At 43.1% G+C, this 24,265-nt stretch overlaps 1 protein-coding gene across 4 annotated transcripts in view; it reads right to left on the minus strand.

Moving 5' to 3' along the window:
- Positions 1-23,006, minus strand: part of CARD11 (caspase recruitment domain family member 11) — a 44,760-nt gene extending 21,754 nt beyond the window's left edge. The window contains exons 1-4 of one of the 4 annotated variants that reach the window (XM_071571189.1): positions 22,756-23,006; positions 2,446-2,658; positions 1,704-1,841; positions 727-1,052 (exon numbers count right to left, since the gene is read on the minus strand). In XM_071571189.1, the coding sequence (XP_071427290.1) occupies positions 727-1,052; positions 1,704-1,841; positions 2,446-2,658; positions 22,756-22,768 (690 nt within the window). In that variant the 5' untranslated portion in view covers positions 22,769-23,006. Of the gene's footprint in view, positions 1-726; positions 1,053-1,703; positions 1,842-2,445; positions 2,659-3,061; positions 3,145-11,563; positions 11,741-18,865; positions 18,946-22,755 lie in introns of those variants that run through there. The other 3 variants (XM_071571188.1, XM_071571190.1, XM_071571191.1) reach the window with 3 other exon arrangements.
- Positions 23,007-24,265: the final 1,259 nt, after the last annotated feature.

A 24,265-nucleotide genomic window follows, 5' to 3' on the forward strand; every position in this document is an offset into this window, starting at 1 on the left:
CTGGTTGTGAATTTTTAGAACACCTGGAGTAAAAAAAAACATGGCACATCCTCAGTCCTCCAATGTTTGGAGATATGAAACAGAATTAACACTTAGGAGGCTGATCACAAGTTGTGCTACTTGCACATGGACTATTTGTAATGGGAGAAACAGGAGCTTTGAATTCTGGATAAGAAGGAAGGGTTCCCACAAAAGAAAAAGTAATGTCTGATGTGAAATGCCCGATATCATTGGTTCAGAGCTAAAATCCAGCATCCCCCATGGGTAGTTGTTTACTCCATCTCATCTGTCACACACACAAGCATGAATTCTATGGCACTTGAAGTATTTCTCTGTATTTCCTAAATTACCTCAGCTTGTTCCAATGCTCATGTGAGACTTCGTGAATAGGCCCCCAGCAGCTGTAGTGTAAACCTGGATAACTGTACCAAGGTATTACTGAGCCTCAAAGCCAAAATTATATTTCAGCAAATAATTATGCCTTTTAAAGTTTATTTTTACTTGTGTTCTGTTTTGCTTATCTGTTACAAGTATGTAAATTATCTGCTATTAATACACATCACTGCAGTTGGCATTTCTGTACAGTCATGCCTCTAATCATCTGGGTAAACAAAGCAAAAGAGACCTCTGCACCTTTCTGCTGTCAGAGAAGGTCTTGTTTTGCCAGATGCCCCTGGCCCCTCCATTGCTGCCCCTGACTGAAGCACCTCAGAGTATTTCTCTCACCTCTAACTGGAGGTCTCGGCTCCTTATCACAGCCATGCTCTTCTCGTCGCTCAGCTGGGCATATCTCATGGCCAGATTGTAGTTCTCATCCTTCACCTTGACCAGCTCATCATTGTAGTTGTTCCTCTCCTCCTTCATCTTGTTGTATCTCTCCTGGAAGGTCAGCAGCTCTATCTTGTTCAGTTTTAGCTGCTTTCGCTCATCCTCCAACTGGCGAGACTTGGCCAGGAGCTCACAGCGCTGCACGTCCTTTGTCTTCACTTGCTGCTGCAGCTTAATGATCTCATTCATGAGGAAATGGGTAAGGCCTTCATGTCCCTCCTCCACTAAAAATGTTTGAACATCTTATCAACCTTGGGTAAAGTATCTAATTTAAGCTACTTTATTAATAAAGTTATAAATAGGATCAACAGAACTAAGTCAGTAACAAATGGCCCAGAGTATGTACAGAGGTACAGAATTCACACAAATTCATACACATTTGTATATCTAACTGGGAACAATACAAGTATCACACAGCACACTGCTACCAGAATCACAGTATACACACAGACAGCTTGTCTGGGTAGAAGATGAAGCCTTTACATTTGCCTTGTTTCAGCTGAGCCTATGGAAACAGCATATACTTTGTAAAATCAATCTGTGCAAATACAACTAATGTGAATGCCTCAGATGTGCTGCATATGTGTAGGACATCATTGTGATTTAGTCCACAGTTCCAATGTTCCTTCTCTTCAGGTTTTTGATAATGTCTGTTATTCAATTTGAAGCTTTTCATCTGCATTTAAACAACTGAGATGTCCCTTCTCTTTATATATTACCTGTTGCTACCACATTTTGCTTTGAAGGTGACTGCAAAACTGAAGAATGCTACAAGAAGATTAGCTTTTGTTTCCATTTCCTGCTTGAAAAAAACAAACTCAGTCTCCAAAACAATCCTTACTTCAACAGACTCCTTTGTGATTGAGTCTACTCACCAACAATAGTGGAAAATCTCCGTGTAGGTTCTTTCCCTGTCACCAGTTTGTAGAGTTCAGGGTAGTAAAACTCCAGGCTCTCCAAGAAAACCACATAGCCCCTCTGGCCCTTGGTGTGGAGGATGTCCAGCAGTCGGCCTAAGTACAGACAACAGAGGTGAAACATCAGCACCATCAGCTGCATGAGCAAACACCATGTCCCTGAAGTCAAATGTGCTTAAGGTTCATCTCTGCCACAGCAATGGGCTGAGCAAATCTGGCTCATTAACTGAGCTCAGCTGAACTCCTGAAGCAATGCCTTGAATTCTTTATGTTTGTGGTGATTGTTATTCTGAGGGAGTTTGGGCAAATTGGTCTCTGGAACGGAAATTTCAAAAGACTCATTATTCAGTAGAGCCTTTACAGGCAAGGATGGCAGATCCTTCAGTGACAAATCATGAGGTACAGCAAGACAGCTGGAGAGCTACTCCTGGAATGGCTCTGGCTGCTGCTCTGTGTTAACTGAAATATTTGCCAAGGCTTTGATGGGAATATGAACCCCAAGAGCTCCAGTCTGCACAGCATGGGAAACAGCCTTTGTTATCAAAGTAGCAGCAGTAGAATCCCCTCCTACATTAAATCTTTCACAAATAAGATATAGTTTCCATTGGTAATCTGTAACTTGATAGAGGCTCCCTCCAGACTTAGCAAAGCAATGCTGTTCACTTAGGGATGCAGATGTAGCAGCTCACCAAATAATTACCTGCTCTGTTAATTTTGGAGGGCAGCATAAGGGAGTTGAGCACCTCATCCTCATCCTGCTCATCGATGACTTTGCACTGCCGTAGGTAGGGGGTCAGTTTGGCCGGATTGATGTACCGGCTCAGCATGTGCCGGTTGCATTCCACGTTCTCCCACAAGGCTTCCTCCTCATCTTTCAGAGTCTCCAGGCAGTCATCCATCTCTGGCTCTCCTCCTTAACAAGGGAAACAATTGGCAAATGAACATCAAACAGGACAGCTTCGATCCCAGTACTGTTTTGTGCTTCCATGTCTCACAGGATGAGCTTGGAACCACTTCAGACTGATGCTGAGTTTGCCCAATATTGAAACTGTTTGAAGTGAAGTGCAGCCTGTCCACAGCTCATCTGGGAAGTGACAGTTCACAGAAGTGCTGTCTCCAGTCTATGAACTATTGCTCATTGCTCTCCAGTGATAAATCTGCACTCAGCCAACTCCACAAAGGTCTCTGCAAGCCAGAGAATCCTCTGCTCACAGGAACGATGGCAAAGGGCACCATGAGAGGCAGTAAGGGAACAAACCTGCAGAGCCCTGAGTAGACAAATACTTGCTGCAGGCAACAAAGACTTTCATCCTCACCTCCTTTGCTCCTCTCAGCTGTCTGATGTGAACCTGCACACAGGTGATGAGCCAACACCTGTAAATGACTGTGCACAAGGACATTTAACTCATGAGCAGGCAGTTCTGTGCATGCCCTCTGCAGCCAGGTCTGGATGCTCTGAGGGGTGTGAGGGCAAGTAGCTGAGAGCTCAGACCTTGCCTTTCACCCCATGAGTGGGTAGGTATGAGCATTGTATCACTGCAGTCTGAAAATGTTCTTGACTTATGCAAATATTGTCACATGATTTCTGAGTGCTTGATAAGCAATTTCCTGCCAACTCCTAATTTGTACCCACCTCATTAGAGAAGGTTACCAGGCAGGCAACAGTCAGGCAAGGGAACTTGTACTGACTAAAGAAACTTTACCAAAAAAAAAAATCTTTCCTTCTTTATTCTGTAATAAACATTAACCTTTAAACACATCCTATTTTTGCATTCTGGCTTTCACAGGATCTTGTGATCCAGGTGGCACATGGAACAGAGGCTTCTATTTCAAGTTATTTTACCCTGTCAGAGGCTGTGGTGGAACAAGAATGTGCAGTTCTTGGGTCACAGGAGACAAGAGCTGTGCTTTATGAGGCTTTGCTGGTAATCAGTAACTAAAGACCTCAAAAGCAACATATTTTTCTCAGTCTGCAGCTTTAAGAACTGCAGAGCAGCCTGTGTTACACGGAGTATCCCTGGGCAAAACCAGCTCATAAGCTGTATAGCCAAGGGCTAATGATTCCTCCTTTTGAAAACTCAAGCCAAAAGTGCTAATCTGTTAAATAATGTGTTTGTCAGTGTTCTCACTTAATGAAATACAGAATGTTCCCACAAAAAAACCCCACCGAACATGCTTTCTGCTGGATTGTTTTAAAAGCTTTCCTAATTTGTCAGAAATCCTAGTTGGGGTATCAATAACTCTATGAGAAAAGTTTGGATGGGTTCTTCAGAGTTTGGGCAGGTTAGGGAGTATTTCCAGGGGCTCTGTTCTTCTCCTCTACTCCAGCAGCTCTCCTAGAGGTCTTTTCTTTGTAGTTTCACATTCTGGGAACCACTTGCTCTGCATTTGCTCAGGTGCTTGCATGCAGATTCATTACTCCAGTGACTGCTAATAAATGTTCTGGGAGAGACAACAGTCCTCAGAGAGAGAAGACCAGAGCTGCTCAGTGGGATCCAGAATCATGAGGGCATGGCTGTAGCTGTGGGAAAAATCTCCCCTGGTCTGATGAACTCTACAGCAGCTGGATGAAATTCTCCCTGAATGCCACAGTATTTATGTGCAGTAAAGATGACAAGGCAGGAACGAGCAGAGTGAAGGTACAACAACAGAAAAAAGCTTCCTAAAGCAGGTAGCAGTGGGAGGGATGCTAAAGGTGACAGTTTCATCTGAAGTCCACACACATTCCCATGAACCTTACTCTCCACCACTTCTCCTGGAAGTTACTGTATTTCACTTCAAAGGTGAATTTAACAAACACTACATAACTGGAGAGGGTGAACTTTGGGAGCAGAAGGCAGTGGAGCAGAAGGTCACACAGCTCCTCAGTCATCTCCCAGCCACAGCCACCTTCTGCAGCTAAAGAGAGGAGTGTCACAGGCCCTTTAATTCTGGGAGGGCACCAGGAGCTCACAGATGGACCTCGGAATGCAAGGGAAGCACTTGCCTGAATTTCATAAAATGCAAGATATCCTGTAATCTGCTGCACTGAACCAGAAATTATTGCACACCGTCAGCAGTTCCCTCAGGACATTAGTAAGGGATTTCTCCACTAAATGATTCCAAGAAGAGCTCACTCATCAGCGTAATTCTCAACATGAATACACTTTTTTTTTACCTGACATTAAAAATACCTTTATCAAATAGTCCCTTGTGTATGGGCATAATACATCCACACTGTTATTTTGGGGACATAATGTTTAATGGGAAAGTAATAAGTATATTGCGTGAGTGTCTAGGAATTTTAAAAGGAGATTTCTGGCAGGAAACTCCTGTTAAACACAGTCTGTTATCAGGAGAAAAGCCTGAGAAGTGACATTTTTAGAGGAGTGGTCCTTCACTGCCCTGTAGGAATGTCTGAAACTTCCTTTTGCTTTCTCTTTTGGAATTCCACCTTGGAAATGCCCTGCCAGAAGCACAGCCAAGCCCTGCCCCAGCTCCCTGTGCTGTTCATCCCCTCTCAGGGTGTGTCACAGGTACCACTCCGCTCATTCCTGGAGCCTCAAGTGCTGCCTCTGTTGTGTTTCTTTGGCCAGGCTGGTCTAAGTGTACAACCCCCACATAACTCCCCTGTCCTGTGGAGCTATTTCAGAGAAAATAGCAAAGGACAGCAGCACCCCTCTTGGTGAGCAAATAATCTTTTGATTTAGTGTTTAATATAACACTGAATAGGAAACAAAATGTCTGTGATTGGTTGAAATTTTGGTGTGCTGGTCAAAAACCCAGATGTAGCTACTGAAACTCAGTGGGAAACCAATAAAGGTTTTGTATTACTGGCTTTAATTTTGAAAGTTTTTCAGAAGCACATGCATTTTCTAGGCATTTAAAAGCCCTTAGTCCCTGTTTCTGGCCTTTCTTCATATGATGATCTTGTAGAAAAGTTGTTTTCACTTATAAAATTAAAAATGACAGATTTAAAACATTTTCAAGTGTGTAATCACTTATTTAATTTGGTTTTTATTACTGTTATCTACTTTCTGATTCCAACACCTCTCGAGCTATAACCTAACACATTCAGGAGTTGTGAGATGTCAGAAATACTGTGGCATCCATTACAAATCACAGATGTGAAGTCACAGACGGATTAACTTCAACAGACATTAACCCAGAAGAAACCAGAATCCCCACAACAGTTCAAAAATTGCTCTCCTACTGCTCCTTTCAGTAGTTGGTACACAAAATAGCTTTTAACTGCAGGAGAGCTTAATCCAGTAATAATCTCAGCCAGTTCCATCTATCTCAAAGGTCTCTTTGGATGCAGACAAATAAAAGAAAGAATCCCTCTTTACATTAAAAGGAACACTCTGCTTCCCTTGTCTCCTTTTCTCTCTCAGGGACTCTCCCTCTCCTGGCTGTTACACACAAATGAATTGTTCTATATGTTTGCTAGTTTTTGTGCTACATTTTTCAGCTGAACAAATCACCTTGCAGTTCCAGCTGCTCTGTGTTCTCACTCAGACTCCACACTCTCATCTGTCAGTGACACTCTCCACTGATCAAGGGAATAAAGCCTGCAGGCTTCAGACCCAGGGGTTCTATAAAGTGCTCATCAGCAGGTCACATCTAAAGCTTCGTGTTTTTTGTGTGATTCCTTTCATGATGGTGCAGAAATTAACCCTTCAGCTGTTTAATGATTTGCATGAATCTTGTCAGTCCTGAGGGATCACCATGGAGCAGATTGCAAAGCAGGTTGCCCTCAGGTTTCTGAGTTCCTGATCTCTCCTTTGTCAATCAAGAAAAAGGGGATTTGTCCTCATACTGAGGAGCAGGAGGAGGTTTATTTTGGAACCTGTAGTGTTTTGGATTTCTGCACTTGTCACAGATGTTCTCAGACTGGCAATATTTAGAAAGAAACCGCAGCACACAAAATGTTTTGCAAATTACCCCTTAATAAGAACAGTTTATATTAAATACTAAACATGTGTATATAAACCAGGAAAAAATTCCATATAAATCATTGCACTTTAAACCAAAAATAAAGATGAAAATAGCACTGTATACTTGGGTATATAATTCTCCTCAGCTTTTTGAGGGTGTTGTGTTCCACCCTGTTCCTCTGCACATCTCTGGATTCTGTGGAGCAATGCCCTTTCTCCTCAGTTTGTACAGCACCTCACATGACAAAATGGAACAACTGCATGATTTGCTCAAAAGCTGCTTGTGTGGATATGTGCAGATTTGCAGCAAGAGAGAACCACAAAACCACAAAGGGATTTAGAGCTATTTTTACTTTTAGAGGAAAGTCACAGTTTAAAGTGTGATAAGGAAATTATATTCCTTTGCTTAAGGACAGGAGGGCTCTGTGTGCCCTCCAGGCTTTCTGAAATGCTGAATACCAGCAGTTTCCAATTATGTTGGTGGCACTGCTGGATGTTCTGTGGTATTGAAAACCACTTTTAAAAGGCTTATAGGTTGATAAAAAAGACTAAATTTGCTTACCTATACTTGCAATTTTTTTCGATACAGTTGCCTCAATCTGGACTCCCAAAAGAGAGAAAACAGTGTCTTCACCTGCCTTTAAGAACTGGCACTTTCTATTCATCCTTTTAACCTCATTGCCCCCACCTGAAAACAAGGCTGGGAATAGGTGTGTTCATGGCAAGGGAGGACTCACTAATTAGGGACTGTAAAGCACATGGAACCACCAGGATGGGAAGGCCTTAGAAAAACATTAATTATTAGTGGGTTTTATCACTTCAGACTTTGCAGGCCCCAGAAGACTTTCTGAAGGCAGCAGCACTGCTGGGTGGGCTGGGCTCTGTTTCTGGTTTGGGTCATGGTGTATATGGACAGAACCAGTCTGTGTATCTCAGAAATCCTTCTTATCCAAAAGATTCAGCCAGCTTGCTAATTTGAACAAAATACAAAAGAAAAATTAGAGAATAAGAGACCCCAAAGGAACAGAAGAGCAGGAAACTTTAAACACAAAACAGGATTATTTTTGCACTAAAGTATCCCATTGAATTGCATTGAGTCAATCTGCCTGTTACACACAGCCCACAGAATAAACCCCAACACCAGCAGACCTGCAAGGCTCCAGGGAGGAAGGCAGGTGAGAGCCACAGCAATGAACAGCACTCCCAGGTTTTGAACAGAAGAGAGACAGAAGAAAGCAAACTCCCTACCTGGTTCAGAGACCTCTGGAGGCAGATTCATCTGGCTCCAGAAGAGAGAAAGAAAATTCCCTTCATTTTCATCATTAAAAGCTCAACAACCAAGTGAGAAAAAAAGAAATTAAGAAATCTGTCATGTTATTCTCATTCAGTGATGAAGAGGAAGTGATGGAATAAATTAGAGATTTATATTCCATCACTATTCCTGGCCTAACAGAAGGGGATCAGAAGAAATAATACTCTATGAACTGTCTATGATTATCTTTCTTTATCTTTATTTACTTTCCAAGGAACAGAGCCATATAAAACTCCATCTGAGAAAAAAAAGGAATAGTAACACACACATAAAGCAGAGATCAGTTGTTAGTATTGTTTGTCAGGACACCCAACAGTTTGCTCAGTATCACCTAAACCAGAAAACACTTTGTGAAACAAAGACAGACACGTTCCCAATATTGCAGGGTAATGTTGCCTAAGAGCTGAACAATCCTTGCTCTGAATTCCACACTTGGTACATTGAGCTTTTGTCTGTTTTGAAATTGCAAATGAAATTCTATACAACACATATAATTTTCTGGAGGAAAAAACTATTTACACATTAATAATGTTGGTTTTCCCAGTGAAATATTGCTGAAAGGACCCTAATCAGTGCAGTAATACTTCTTAGGATCCTGTCATGATTTCTGCTCGTACAAGGCTGAGGTCTGTGCACTCCACCTGTTGAGAGTGTCTGGCCTCCACCTTCCTCAAGTCTGGCAGAGCCTCAGAGTTCCTATCACCTGATCTCAGAGGAAGGAAATGACTCATTTTGCCTCAATGGCGAAGCGACAGCAGGTTGTGCCACCTCGAACATGCAGCGCCCAATCAGACGCAGCGGTAGAACAGTTATTATCAATAATAAACAAAGACAATGGAAAAATCCTCCTCTACAAATAGCTTAAATGATGTTGTGACAACTGGCACTTCTCTCTGTGTGTCACTATTTCCTACACACAATGAAGCTGCTTCTGCCTCTGGCAGCAACACCCTGTCCAAGCACTACTGATAGAGGAGCAAATTTGGGGGTGGATTCATCTCACCAGTTTGAATTAGGCATGAAGTTCAATTTAGAAATCTAGTTCCTCTCTAGTGAAGGGAAAATGCTGTGTTGAAAACTTCCTTTCATCATTTTATACTTCCACCTTGGAATGCCCTCTAAAATTGGTTTCCAGCCACTCCTCGTCCCTTGGAATCCTTTGGAGTCCATGGAGAGAGATTTGTCCCTTCTGATGTCAGTATCCACACTGGGGATTAGATGGAGGTTATTCTGTTTCCATATATTGTTTGAGAATGTGATACCCAGGTTTCAGAACCTGCCAGTGCTACCATTTCAATGATAATATATGTAAAAATAAAAATGTGAGAGATGAGCAATGAGAGATGGAGGAAAAAAGTGAAGAGGGAAGAGGTGAGATCTGAGGATGAAAAATGATGAGGTCAAAGGAAAAGGAAATATAAAGAGGGAACAGGAAAAGAAAAAGAAAGTTAGAGAGAGAGAGAAACAGAATGAAAGTGAGGAAGAGAAGTGAGACAGATGGAAACAGGAAAAGCCTTAGTAAAGGCAAAGGCAAGGAACGTGGGGTGTAAAGCAAATGAAGGGATAAGTAGGGAAGGACCTGCCACAAATTCTGATACTTTAGAAATCAGTGTTACTTCTGAGCATGCAAATCAAGATAATGGCACAGTAATTTAAATAAATAATTTACCACAGGACTTTAGTGCATCTGTTTTAAGGATTTGCAAAGCAGCAGTGGAGAGCCGAGCGCCTGACATTCAATAAATGCTTTAATTGCACATGCTCCCTCCTGTTCTGCATGATGATGAGGAGGGGACAGCAGGACAGGGTACAATGTGTTTGTGGAGCTGCCCTTCTGTTCGGGGGCAGCAGCTCCTGACACAAGCATTTCCTTCCAGCCTCTGGGTGCTAAAAGCCAAGATGCAAAAAAAAGCAGATGCAGAAAAACGATGCAGAAAAGCAGCTGCACTCCTGAGGCTGCAGAGGGCTCGGGAGAATGTTGGCCCAACAAACGCCTCCAAAGTCATTACCAGGTCCCAGGTTAATTTTTTCTTGAGACTGACTCACTCTGTTTTTACAACTGATGATGAGAGTCTCCTCAGCTCAGGAGGAGGAGGAGGAGGAGGCACAGCTGGGGGAAGCACATAGTCCTGTGTGCTTAGGAGGAATCCTGAATTAAAAATTCAAGTTGCCCAAAGATGTAAATGGCTTGGATGGCACTGTGGGTCAGGTCCCAGTAAATGTGTGCTCACATTAAAAGCGCAGCACATTCGTGGGTAGGGAGAGCCAGTGTTTGAGGGATTTCCATGGACTGAACTCCATGAGAACCTGGGAAAGACAAAGGTTCACTAACTGGTCTGTGCATGTGAAACCCACATAACCCCTGCACAGCCAGCCTGACTCTTATCAGCGTTTGCAACACTTCACTTCTATTAATACAAGTAATGTAGAACAGGAATAGAGTAAGAAGTGTAGCTTTGCCAAAAAAACTCCTTAGTCTGTTTCTTTAAAAATTTCTCACTTTCTGAAAAGTCTTAAATTACACAAGTTAAAAAAAAAATACTCAGAGAAGAACGTATTCCACACAGTCAGATAATGACCCTTTGGGAGTGATATTTTCATCTCCACATAGTCAAAGGATAATGCAGAACACATTTGAGGAGAGGACTGCAGCCCAGTGTAACAATCTCCAAATTCAGAAACAACTGACAGTAAATGTGTAGGCCATTCCTAATACAGAAAAGGTCACACTCCAACCTTGAATACTGTCAGATAATCTCACTGTGATTCACCATGGCCCAGGAAAGTTTGAAAATAGTATTTCACATAGCAAGCTTTGGAACATGGCAGGAAAATAAGACAGAACCCACTCTGAAGAATCATAGAATCTCCTGAGTTAGAGAAGACCCACAAGGATCTTCGTGTCCAACTGCTGGCCCTGCACAGGACAACCCAAAGATCACACCATGTGCCTGAGAACGTTGTCCAAAGGCTTTTTGAACTCTGTCAGGCTGTGACCACTTCCCTGGGGACCCTATTCCAGTGCCCACTCACCCTCTGATGCAGAACATTCTCCTAACATCCAACCTAAAGCTCCCCTGACCCAGTTCCAGCTGTTAAAGAATCCTACAGTTAGTCAAAATATACAAAATACACAGAAAGAACAAATAAGAAGCCAACTCTCATATCCCTCATATTAAGATCAACCTCAACAAACTGCTCCAAACACATGGAAAACAATCCACATGCAAAGAGTTCACTGCACTGGGAGAGCAGAAAGAATTGATTGTCATGAGAATATGCTCCAGTTAAATATCTTAAATGCCCTGTGCAGAGGTGTAACAGCTTCCCCCCAGCTCTGTGACACTCACCCATTTGTGTTTAGCTCTTATTTGCTAACAACACATTCTGCTGGATCAAACACTGTCCAGTCTCCTCAAGGGTCACACACACGTTTTGCTCATTTTATGTAGCACAGGGAACAGATATCACACCTCATTATTTCTGTGACCTCTTTGTAACTATTACTTTAAAACAGACTCTAATTTTAAAGAACAGGCTGCTCTCTCACACACGCAGCTCCACTGCAGCTTCAACAATGACATACATACCTTACATAACAAATTTCCACCTCAAAGTCACTGGAAGGAGCAAACTTCACTCCTAGTTGCAGTCTGCCACAGTCCCTGATGCTCTGCTCACTGGCCAAATCTTTGCCAGTTTGCTCAAAGCTTCCTGAACGTCCCAGCCAGCAGCACTCAACACACACAGAGGACAACTGGAGGCCACTGGACAAGAAGAAGTCTCCAACAGGTCACAGCAGCCTGGTCTAGGAAGGGCAAGCCCCCACCAGGAATCACAAGTTGCTCTGGAAAGCAGAATTTTCCTTTCACATGGAAAGGGTTGTACTTGTTTTATCAACACATTTTTCCCACTTGTGCTTTCTGGTCACCTTGTCCTCTTGTCTGTGCCCTCTCTCTGCACAAGTGTGGTGGGACTGACTGTGTCACGTAGCCCCGGAAACACACCCACCATCCTCTCTCTCAAACCTCCTGCCTATAAATAGCAGACAAAGTGCTGGGGGCTGCCTTACTTCCCTTTTCTTCTGAACAGAGGCTGTGGGTAACTTTCAAACATGACACCCCTGCAGAGGAAAGTCTTAGAGGAAGTGCTGTCCCAGCCACAGAGAGCTGTGTGCTGAGGATGGAGCAGGAAGAGCCTGAGATCCTCCTCAAACAGGTCCTTTTATCTTGCAGGTGACACAGCTGAGTTCTCTTGGCCATCCCATGTCACCAAAGAAACCTCACTGTAAGGCCTGCAAGTAAGAGCAGGAAAGCAATTCCTGGAAGAGAGACAAGTCCCTCTCCATCCTGCAGGAAGGGTCCTGTAAGTCACTTCTGTAGCAATTTAAAGCAAAAATTCCCTGATTCTTTACTTAAGGGGACTGTACATTATTCCTGCAGTGGTAATGTCTCCATGACCTTGTCCTGCTGTCTTGGAAGAGATAATACCAAATACTCATCAATTCTATATTGTCTACCTTCAAAGCATTGCAAGGAGGAATTAAAGCATCTTTTGTTGCTCTCTCCATAACTAAGCCCATTGCTCTGATGGTAGAGAATAAAATATTGTAAAGCTTTCATGTGGAAAATTTATCCCAGAAGAAATAACTAACCATGGGAAGAGACCACACTCTGGTCTCATCAGAAAACTCTGGCTGGTTCAGTTGATGGTTAACATGTATTTTTTTGAAAAGACTAAAGAAGTGAAGTACTAAAATGGCAATAAATCTGACTTTCTGTCTTCACCTGGTGTGGTTCTTGAGCATGAGTCAAAATAAGAAGTATGAGAATTGTATTGAATTCTCTGCTGACTGTGGAAATAAATATTTGTGAAAGTAACAACTGTAAAGTGATGCCAGAATTACATTCCATCTGCAACCATCCCAGACTTTAAGTGTGGTCAGCTGCTGTTTAAACAGCATCTACAAGCAATAGTACAAAAGCAAGATTTGCAGGGCTATTTTCACCCAGACTCTGATCTTCAGGAGATGTTTAACAGTTTGAAGAGTGGTAACCAACTCCAAGTCAGGGCAAGTTTTATTCTATTCTCCAAACTCATGCCTTGAAACATAACAATTCCTTAGCACAGGCTGACAACAAAATCATTTGCAGAATGTGCAGAAAAGCCTTTGTTTTAAAGGCAGGGTTGCGTTTGTGTCTGCAGTGAGGTTCTACAGGAGATGAGCCCCAGCCAGTGGCTCCCACGCAGGAGGATTGATTTCCCCTATTCCTCATTCCTCCTCAAGGGCACAGCTCGTAATTAGGGTCAGATTTTCAAAGAGCACAGGTGGTATTTAGGCATCAAAATAAATGGCCAGATTTTTGCAAGATTTGCCTCAGAGTGTGGGCTAAGATAGTGCTAGGAATCACAGAGCTGCTGAGCGTTAAACACTTTTTAAAATCAGGCCTTTTGTACCCACCTAAATTGAAGCTGAGCTCTTTCAAAAATCTTCTCACAACTGGAACATTCTTCAAATTCTAAGTATTGGAAAAATGGGCCTTTAAAGCTTTGTGAGGTGCTAATTTTTCCATGAATAGGAGCTGCTCTGAATGTGGCTGTAAATCTGGCTGGCAGCAGTGTTTAGGTAGCTCTGACTCCCCAGTGTTGGATAAACTCTCCAGCAGCACATGCCATGGGGAGAGGGCAGATGCTGTGTCAGCGCTTACCTGGGCTAATTCTAACCCTTCTGAAGATGTGAAATAAATATTTTGTCAGCCAACAGGTGATGCCAAACCCTGCTGGTGCACCAGTCTCTTTTCAGTGTATTGTCTCCAGCCACAACTGAGATTTTAAGAATTAAACTTTGAGCTTTGAACCCTCTGAGACATAATAAAAGAAAGGTTCTTTCTACATGACTAACAGTATTTATTTCCATGAGGAACCAAAACAAATTTATTTTTCTTATGCTCAAAAGCTAATACAGTGTAGAAGCTGTATGAGGTTTTAGATTAGACTCTCCTTTCATCATTAGTTGCTCTATTTATCTTTTTTTTCTTTCCAAAGCTGGTGAGTTCAGCCTTGCGGAATCCATGCTGCTGACTCAGCTAACTGAGCCAAAACTCATAAAAATCTATTTAAAAAAGGTCCAACGATTTTATTTTCTAATCGTAAATATGAAATTTAATTAGCATCTCATTGCTAACGAAGTCACCATGGAAGATGAGACTGAGGAATTAAGCACAGGGATGGAACATCAAGCGTAAAACAAAACAACACTCGTGCAGGAGCCAGTTTAACTCCTGCTTTCCTCCACCCACATTGCAGGTATTTTAAGAATGATGTGCTGTGTTCACGGGTTTCCTTCTCTGATAGCAAGGCCCTTCTATCCTCTGTGGCAGTAACTGCTCCAGTGTGGTACAGCATCATGTGAAATACAAAACAGCAACAGATAAGGTTCACTCTGCGTTAGAAAAAGAAGTGAGGCAGAGCAAGTTGGATCTGAATTCAAAATCCTGTTTTGTCATAAGCTACTCAGGTCAGCAAGTGTTTCAAATCCTGTAAAAGCAATAGACTCATCAACTGAGAAAAGAACTCTCATTATTCTCCAGGGTACTGCAAACATCAGGAAGATTAAAGGAATTTTTTTAAAGGAAGCATATGGAGAATTTTAAAACCTTCTTCAAATAGGAATGTGTCCAGCCTTTTCATTGTTAGCACTCCTAGAAGGCATGTCCTGGCTGCCCTCAGCACCAGAGGTGGCATTACTGGGTGAGGTTCTGCCTACTGTGAGATATCTCTGCCATCTGCTCTCCGGAGGTCTTGAGAGGTCAGGAGCTCCTGCTCTGACTCTGCCCACCCACGTGTGCACGGGGCTCACACAGCACAGTCACCTGAGCCAAGGGCAGGGCCAGGTGTCCTCCTGCTGTCCCACCAGGTGCCTCGGTGAGGGCCCCCTGGCACAGCCCACCCCTCAGAGAGGGCTGGGAGAGCCGAGGGCAGGACCGTGGGAGAGCTCGCCAAGGCTGCTGAACTGCAGCAACCACAACAGGGGACTTTCTCCTCAGGCTCACTCAGAAATGGTTCACAGCAAGTCAGTGTGGGAGGGAGTGTTTACAGGACTGTCCTGAGAGTGACTAATTGTTAATAATTCCTGGAGTGCTAGAAAAGCTCTCGGCCCCAACCCAGCGATGTGTTTGCCAAGACTGACTTGGAGAACACTGGACTTTTTATCGGCGATGCTGGTGATGAGGTGAATGGTAGAGTTGAGGTGAGCTGAGCAAGCACAAACAGCTTCTTTCCATGAGGCACAGTCCCTGCTATCTGCAGTGGAGTGGTGATGTCAGTCTCTGTAAATCAGACTTATCCCAGTCCAAATTCCTGAAATAACTCTTTGTTTCTTTCTAATTTTTATGTTGTCACTCACTCTAGCAAGGAAAAAAAAGAAATTGAACTTTTTCCCTCCACAGTTTGAGGGTCTGAAATGGGTGATTCCAGTAGAGCATATTTTAAAAGAATAAGGCAACTTTAAAGCCATAACCATATCCTCCTTTTGGATTCTTATATGCAAACTTTTCACACTTATCCAAAAATTTTGCTGTTCCTTTTCAGGGCAGAATGGTCAAGCTGGTGGCTCAGAACCCACATTCAACCATCAGAAGGTGTTCATTCCACTCCCTGTGGTTTTCTCTGGAGGAAATAAGGATTGCTGGTCTAGGTAGTTTTCTTTTGGACTTTCATAAGGCAACATTCATGGCAGAACAAATTTCTGGTCTGAGGTTACAGAGCTCAGTGCCTTCATGTGAGGGGAGGGGGAAGGTGGGCAGGAACCCATTTCTAGACACACAGAACATAATGCAGAAGGTCAGGATGTGGCATTGCCCAGCCCACAGACTCTGATGCTCTGATCTGACTCATTCCAGCGGCTCAGCCAGAGCATCAGTTTTGGAGCACTTTGTCTGAAACCCAGTCCAACAGAGGACTGAAAATAGGACTTTGTCAGTGAGGTCAGAACCCTTGCTAAAGCACAATGGCCTGTCTCTGCCTTCACACAGAGTTTTTTCTTCATTTGCTGTGCTTGATGCTTTGCTCCATTTCCCTTAGGATGTCACAAACTGGAGGTGAGTCCAGCTCTGCAGTCTGCTGTATAGAGAGAAGCTGGGCAGTTCCTTTCCCTCACCTGATGCATCTGCCTTGTATGGGCTGGGAATCAGAATCAGAGAGGAAGAGGAAAGACAGGTGAGGTGAGTCAGAAAAACTGGTCAGTTTGAGGGCAGAAAGAGCTTGGATTGTCCTGTGAGGACCAGAGGAGAAGTAAAAAAACACCCCTGCCTTTTCTCATGTTCTTTCCTCGCAGTAGTTGCATGTTCAAATCACCTTCACTGTTCAGTCCCTTCATGCAGAGACTCTACTAGACCTGTGCTGATGGCATTAGCTACTTAACAGCCAAGATTTCTAAATGTAGCCAAGATTTCTAATCATATCCTGCTCAGACAGCTCTGGATTTCTGCACTGTTAGCAGGCTCTAAAGATGCAGTTGCAATGAGTTTACATTTTTCTGCATTGCAGCACATCCTACAGTGTATCAGGAGCTTCTCAGTAAATCCACAGCCCTCAAAGGGGCATTCAAATTCTGAGCATTTCTGCCTCAGACACAGAATTTTGCTGTTGTTCCTTGCAGGTGAAAAACTTCCATCCTTCCTGCTCCTGTATTCTCCTATGGCTTCTGAGGCAAACACTGAGCCAGACACACTGTCCCAGGTGTGCAACCCTTGCTGCTCAGTGATTCAGTGGAGGGGCTGCTGTCAATAGCATTTGATCCAACCAAACTGCCTGGATGCTGCTCTCAGGGTGGATATGGATGAGTCACAAACCACCATTCTGTAGTGTAACACTCCACATGAAAATACCCAACTATCACTTTTCCTTCAGGCCACAGACTTGAACATTAAAAACCCCAACAGATTCAGCATTTCCAGCCTTGCAGGAAATGTAAAACTTCTTCGTTTTTCTCAAACAGCTCAAGTAAAAGGAAAACACACTCTTGTCTATCCTGACACAAAAGTTTAAATATTATTTTTGTTTTATACTACACTGATATCTTTTGTGGCACAAATTACAAAAATGAGAGTCTAAAAGATGGAGGGAAATTAAACCTTCTACAATAAAACCTGCTAGTCTTGGGTGTTCCTGAAAAATATGTGCAGGAATCTGTTATTGAAAGGATGAAATACACCCCAAATCTTCTTAAACAATTAAATATTGACACTTACTCTGACTTACTTTGGCAGGAACTGTGAAGGAAAAACACCAGTGTAGTAGCAGAGAAGAATATTACCTTAAGCTTGTTTCGTTCCTCAGCAGAAATTCAGCTCAGCAATAGCAAAGATTGTGCGAAAAATTTATGGAATTTTATATTTTCAGTCAGTGCAAATCATTAGTGAAATGAGTTTGATGATGGCACTAATTACCTCATTATAAGCTACAAAATACATATGGAATGGCCACATGGACATTGTGCTCAGGGACACGATTTAGTGTTGGATGTGGCAGTGCTGGGTTAATGGTCAGACTTGCCGATCTTAAAGGTCTTTTCCAACCCAAAAATGAATTCTATGATTTGGAAAAAGCCAGAAAATTGAGATGCAGGAAGAAGGTGCTGGAAAGACACTGTGACTTTTTTTTTGTAAAAGACTGGGATGCACCAGTAGACTTTGGAATCAAAATTGCAACCAGGGAGAGAACATTCTTTTAACTACAGTCTTCAGGCAATGGACCAGTTTGGTCAGTTAGTAGTGTAGGTCACTAGGATTTTAATTGAGATGTTAAAAGCCAAAAGCCTTCAAATGATCTCATACATGTGATAATGTCTCAGGTCATGATCAAGGAGAAAAGTTTCAATCACTGCAGTTTGGAAAGTATTTGGTATAATCTTTAGAAAAAGAGTTGAAACAACCTTTGTGTGTTTTCCCAGTTTCTTCAGGATTCAAAACTCCAGAAGGAAATATTTGAAAGGTGTCTCTATTAGTGTTTCAAACCTTGGAGTAACTTACTTTTGTGCTCAAATATATTAAGCATGTGTAACAACCTATTAAACATGCTCATAGTGATTTCAAATATGGGCACAGATAGATTGGAAATGTTTATACACATAGAGAGCTATAAAAATGAAATTGAAACAATCCATTAACTGCTAATGATAACCATATATGTACTGCCAGCATACACCTTTTTCTGCATTCAAAAGGAAAAAAAAAACCTTATCCCAGTTTAAACAGAAACCTTCTGTTCCATTTACCCTTCAGCATCTCAATTACAACCCGAGGAGAATTTGCCAGCAAACACCCAGCTCAGGAGGCTGCTGGGAACCCTGTCCTTGGCTCCACTGGAGCTGATTCCTCCCCTGAACTGCAAACCTCAGGGCTGACTTGGGCAAATAAGTATCTTTGTGTAAGGCCAAACTGGCCTCAGGGACCAGAACAAACACATCCCTGAACACCACATGAAGTTACTTCACACAGAAAAATTCTCTGAGGCAACAATTACCACAAATAATATCACATACACAGCTGTATATACATTTATCCTTTTGACAAAACCAGAATGTTACAGCATTTCATTTGACATTTCTGATAGATTTCCAGTGAGATTTGACAAATTTCTTTTTCCTCTTGAGCAGCTAAACAGATTCAGTGAAGTAGACAGCATCAGAAAGTAATGCCCCAACCAGCCCTGAAGATAAAATAGGCTTTGCAGGACTAAGTTAATAGGAACATTCTCCTCACTCCACATTCAGCAGCAGACAGTGCACACCAGGTTGCCAATTTTTGGTGCTATTAGTTATGTACTTTTATAAGCTATGAAAAAAATGCCTCTGTGTTTGCATTTTATATAAGAAAGTACAAAGTTCTCACCTGCTGCTGAAAATGTTACATGTACCCCATGCAGATCATTAGCATGGGAACTCCTGGTACTCACAGACACCACCATCCCCAGAGCCCAGCCACTTGGCAGAAGGTTGTGAAGGCAGAGAGGTGTTCAACATCAAAGTTCAGAGAAGCCCTTCATGTTTAACCAAAGTCAGTGAGCAAACCTGCAGCCAAAGCCACTGCCCACAGCTGGGACACTCTGTGCCAGGGAATGTGGCAGATCAAACTGCACTTTGAACAGCCTGGCACTGCCTTCCCCTCGTGCCTGAGAGGAGCAAAAGGGAGAGGGTGACACAGGGAGAGAATACAGACTAAAGCAGCAGAGAGAAGGAAGCTTTTATCACTCCTTGGATGTGTGCCATGGAGACCAATTATATACATTTGACAGCAACCATTGTAATTCCAGAGTCCTTGAACAAATCACAAGCAGAAAGGTTACCTTCCTTGGAAATGCTCATTGCCATTAAAAAACTGCCCCAGACTAGAGGGTGAAGGGCAGCACTTTAGAGAAAATTTGAGGGAAGGGAGGAAATGGAGAATCTTATTACATGTACACCTGAGAAAACCCCATCATTTGTTCTGAAAGAGGAATTGCAGATTCACTGCAGATACTGGATTCACAGCAAAGCAGAGAGTGTTCTGCAAATGCAAATCCTCCAGACAGCAGTGACAAAACAGACAAGAGAGAAAGAATTTCTCTCTGATATCAGGGCAAAACTTGACTAAATTTGGTGAGGTTTATGGTTTCACCCTCCAGTTTGAAAATCACAAGGCCTGGTCCCTTATTCCTTGCTCTTTTAAGTTTAGATTGCTTTGGAGGCTGCTGACAAACAAAAGCTGCCACAGGTCAGGCTCCACCATCAGTAACACAACTTAATGACCACATCTAAGTGAAAGATTCATATTTCATGAAATGTGCATTTCAATATCAAAGACAGAGTTGAGGCATCTGCTCTCAATAATAGAGGTATAATATTGGGAGATCTGAGGATCTCTGAGCACTTCATGCTCTGTGAGCAATCATTTCGTGTATCTGATGAAAACTTTAACAAGCAACAGTATAAAAACCAAGGTCATTTGGTATCTTCCATTCAGATTTTTTCAGCATATCCCAGTTATTTGGGATGCATCCTTCTAATGAAGGTTCAAATTACCTTTCATTTTAACAGATACATGCAGTCAGATGGTCCTTTCTTTTCCCACACATTGTCAGTTTATTGTTCTCTTAATTCAGAGTTAAATCTAATTCGAAGTAACTATTGGCATAAGAACAGGGAGTCAAAGGTGATTCTGAATTTCTGTTCTGAGGTTGGCTCTCTCCACACAGGATTTGTTGGGTAGGATAGAAACTTTCTAGGCTCTTCCCAGCTGAAATTTCTTCACTGCCAGGCACGTGACTCAAGAAATTAGACATACACACCAAAAGAAAATAGATTTTCTGGCTCCAGATCCCCTTGCAAATGTCACAACCCAACTTTGACAATGCCCATTTTTAACTCAATATACAGCAAACTATCAGGACACAAAAGACAATGGAGGAAGAGAGAGAGAAGAGATGTTGGCTCAGCCAATTTATTTCTGGGAGACATCAAGCCTTTACAAAAAGAACCAGAGCACAAAACATTGCAAAAAAGAAAAAAGAAAAAAAATGAAAAAAGGAAGAAATCAACAAGTTTTGTAGAATGACTCAAAGGAACACAAGTGCTGTTCACAGCACAAGAAGAATTGTAACAGAATAAGAAAGAGTTGTGTTAGACCTTTCTGTGTAAAATGAGCATCTCCTATTTTATTGTTCTAGACTTGTGGACTTTTTGCAAGATCCAAAAGGCAAAGGTATTTTAATGTACCTGTTTCTGTATTCAGAAGTGAATGCTCACAGCTCAAAGGCCACAGTTTTCAGCTCTGAATCAGAAAGGATGTATTATAATTGCAAACATAAAATTTAAGCTCCTTTCACTCATAAGGAGAGGGACAATTTGAGAGAGCAGGACAGATCACTAAAGAGAATTCTCCCACATAATAATTCTCTTATTAATTCAGCTGAGTTTAATAAGTGATCCTTCCTCAGTTCCCAAAAGCCCACACCAGACCATCCATAGAAATAAATCTTCAGTCTCAATAGTCCTGCTTAAGAAGGTGAGGCTAAAAAGCTTCATCAAAAAAATGTACTTATTTGTCATATCTGATTCAAAGCTTACAAACTGCAGCAAGGAATAATAGCAGCTCTTGTCCTTGGATGCAGTTTTTAGCCATGCTTGATCCTGGTGACTCACCAATATATCTGGCATAAAAGAAATGCCCTGTTTCCAGATCCCAGGAGCAAAGTTACTCCCATTACAGCACTAAAGTTAAGATGCTCTTCCTTGGAGACTTGGAGTCCCCCAGGACTCAACAGGACAAAAACTACACCAATGTCAGCCCACAAGCTCTGGTGTGGGGCAGGAAGTCAGAAAGTCTGTTAAGTTTAATAAAAAGGCTTATGAACTGGTTTTCTTTTTTTCAGTTTTCCCAAGACATTCTGCATTGTGCTCTCCCATTTTTTCATCTCCTTTCAGTCCCATCACTAAGCTCTTTCCCAGCTGCAGGTTGCACATTGTGCAGAGGAAAGGGGAGCTGGGGGACTGCAATACTTCCTCCAGTTCCCCTGCAGGGACACAATGGGGATGGGAAGGCAGCAGAGGGTAAGCCCAGGTGCATCAGTAGTTCCTCCCAAGCTGAATGCAACATCAAGATAATAAAATAGATAGAGAAACCTGGTGCAGAGTTGTGGTAGGGAGGTAGGAAGGAGTGGGATGGTAGAAAGAGAAGGGATAGAATACACCAAGTCAGGGCAGGCTGTATTGTGAGTGAAGAGGAAACCAAGAGGTGTTAGAAAATTCTGGGTTTAAGACAGAAACAGAGACGGGATGACAGTGGTTATTTGTTGTGAATGGCTAAATGTGAGTCTGAGAAGTGGAAGGAGGCTATGCAAGTATAGAAGTCTTGTATTTTGGGATGTATTTTATAAATCTGCAAATCCTGCACATGCACATGAAGAGGACAGACAGGACAGAGATGTGTGTGCAAGGACAACCCAGGAGAGAGGCAGCACCACTGCGTGTGCACAATGAACTTGGCAGGGCAGCAACGTGCAGAGAGAGGGAGGATACAGCAGAACTTGCAGTGTGTGTGCAAAGCTAGAGGAGCACTGGGAAAGGGGAACACCAGCCTGAGAAGGAACTGTCAGAGGGGAAGGAGAGAAAGGTTAAGAACTTGGGGGAGGATGTACAGTCTATTGCCCTGGCACGAAGAAGGCAGAGGGAAGGGAAAGGAGAGAACAAGGGAAACATTTGTCACACAGAAAATAGGTTTGATGCAAAACAGACATAGAAAGATGGTGAAAAAGATAGTAAGAGATACATAGGGCTGAGAATACAATAAAGGAAGTGTGATGAAAAAATTAAAAGAGAAAAGAAAACCAAATAAGAAAGACTTAATCAGTCAACAGAAAGCACAAATCTCAGTGAAGAGATTTAAAGAAAAGGCTGGGGCACAACACACTATGGGCAGAACCAGGAAGTCCCTGGAGACCAGTCCTTTCATGTCCCCTCTCCAGACCTGCCCATCTCCTTCCCAGTGGAGTCTTTCTTTAGGAACACGTGTGTACCCCAGCCTGTTTGCCTCCCCCAGCCCAGGCTCCAGACATGGGTGCAGGCAAAGCACAACGAGCCCTGCTGAGGGCAAGGAAAGTGCAAAAGCAACCAGTTCCAAAGAAACACACCTTTGACAATCAACACAAAAAGAAGACTCAAGGTGAAAGTGGAACTCGCAGTGAGCAGAGCCAAGTGCTGTGCCAGTCAGGGAGGTGGAGCTGCTCTGCTGGCTGCTTTCCTTACCTTGGGTGCTCATGAGTGACCGCGCTATCCCACTGCAGTGCTGCACGATCCAGCTCTCTATGTCGACTCCATGCAATTGCCAGTGGCTTTCCAGGAGGCTTGGAGAGGTTATTTGTGCTCTGCAGTTGTTGGAAAGTGAAGGAAACACAAGGAGCAAAACACCTCCCGGCTCCCAGAGTAGCAAAGTTTCAGGAGAATGTGGTGTGCTGGTGTCAGAGCGAGCCAAGAGCCACACAGAAAGTAAGAAAAAGTGTGTCAGAGACTGGGAGGGGCGGAGAAGGAAAATGCAAAGATCTGACAGGAAACCAGACTATAAATCTGCTTAGGGGTTTGAAAAAAACACATTTCTGCTCCCCAGCATAGAGCCTGTTTGCAAATGACTCTGCACACAGGTGACAGCAGAGCACCGAGCACCGTGGAAGCGAAGAAAGAGGCACCTTTGCCCCATGCCCAGGAAGAGCAGTGGAAAGCAGCAGAAAGCAGCCTGTGCCCACTGCCTCCTCCAGCTCTCCAGCCTTCCAGTGCATTCCCCAGGCAAAAGGGGACGTGCTGAGTGCCAGCCTTGCTGCTGCTGTACCTCTCCCTCTGCAGAGCTGCAGCCCTGGCACCACAGGGCACACGCTGGGGGAAAGCAGGTGGGGAAGGAAAAAGTAACAAAGAACTGAAGAAAACAGTTTCAAGAACAACAGTTCCAGGCAGGAGAAGTTCTGGGTTTTCCCGAGGTTTCAAAAGTTTTTCAAGAAACCATCTATGTTATTAATAGCTGCTTTTGCTGGAGAGACAGTCAACATTAGATTATTTTACAGCTGAATGATACCTCAAGCAATGGATTTTCCAAAAGGAGTCTTTACTGACATAAGGAAGATGCAGGATCTTGTATTGCCTCAGTGTCAGACTCCAGGCTTAAGGCCAACATGCAAACCCAACTGCTGGTGGGTCTCACTGAGGACATTCACCTCTAGGCTGCAACCGGGAGCCTTCCTGCACAGGCAAACCAACGGGAGCACAGTCAGCCAGTCCCTGCCCTTGCTGTTCCCTCGGTCCTGTGGGACCAAGAGCCACTATCACTGTGAGAAACATCCTTCAGTGCTGCTGCCATCCTGCTCAGGGGTCCTGAACACCTCCCATGATGTTCTGGTTCTTGATCTGCTGCTGCCTATTTGACCCCAAGGGGGAAAACAAGGCACAGATGCTGCTCTAGTCCCAGTCCCTCCCGAGGCTTTGCCTTTGCACAGAGTACATATGCACAAGTGAATCCTCACTGGAGCCAGCAAGAGGTCCTGGATGTGTGAGGAGCTGAGAAAAGACCATTTGAGTATAATAGGATGTGTGTTTGTGAGGGTGATTGCAAAGCTCACCAGCCTGGAACACATCCTGCTCCCGGAATTTTTGGTTGAGGGTGACCAGAAGAAAGCAATTATGTCTATATGGGTGTGTTTTTATTTCCTCAGAGAAAATAATAGAAATAAAAGCAGAAACATTAGGAATAATAAGTGTAAGTGACCCATGA

Source organism: Pithys albifrons, chromosome 16, assembly GCF_047495875.1.
Source record: "Pithys albifrons albifrons isolate INPA30051 chromosome 16, PitAlb_v1, whole genome shotgun sequence".
Classification (NCBI taxonomy): domain Eukaryota; kingdom Metazoa; phylum Chordata; class Aves; order Passeriformes; family Thamnophilidae; genus Pithys; species Pithys albifrons.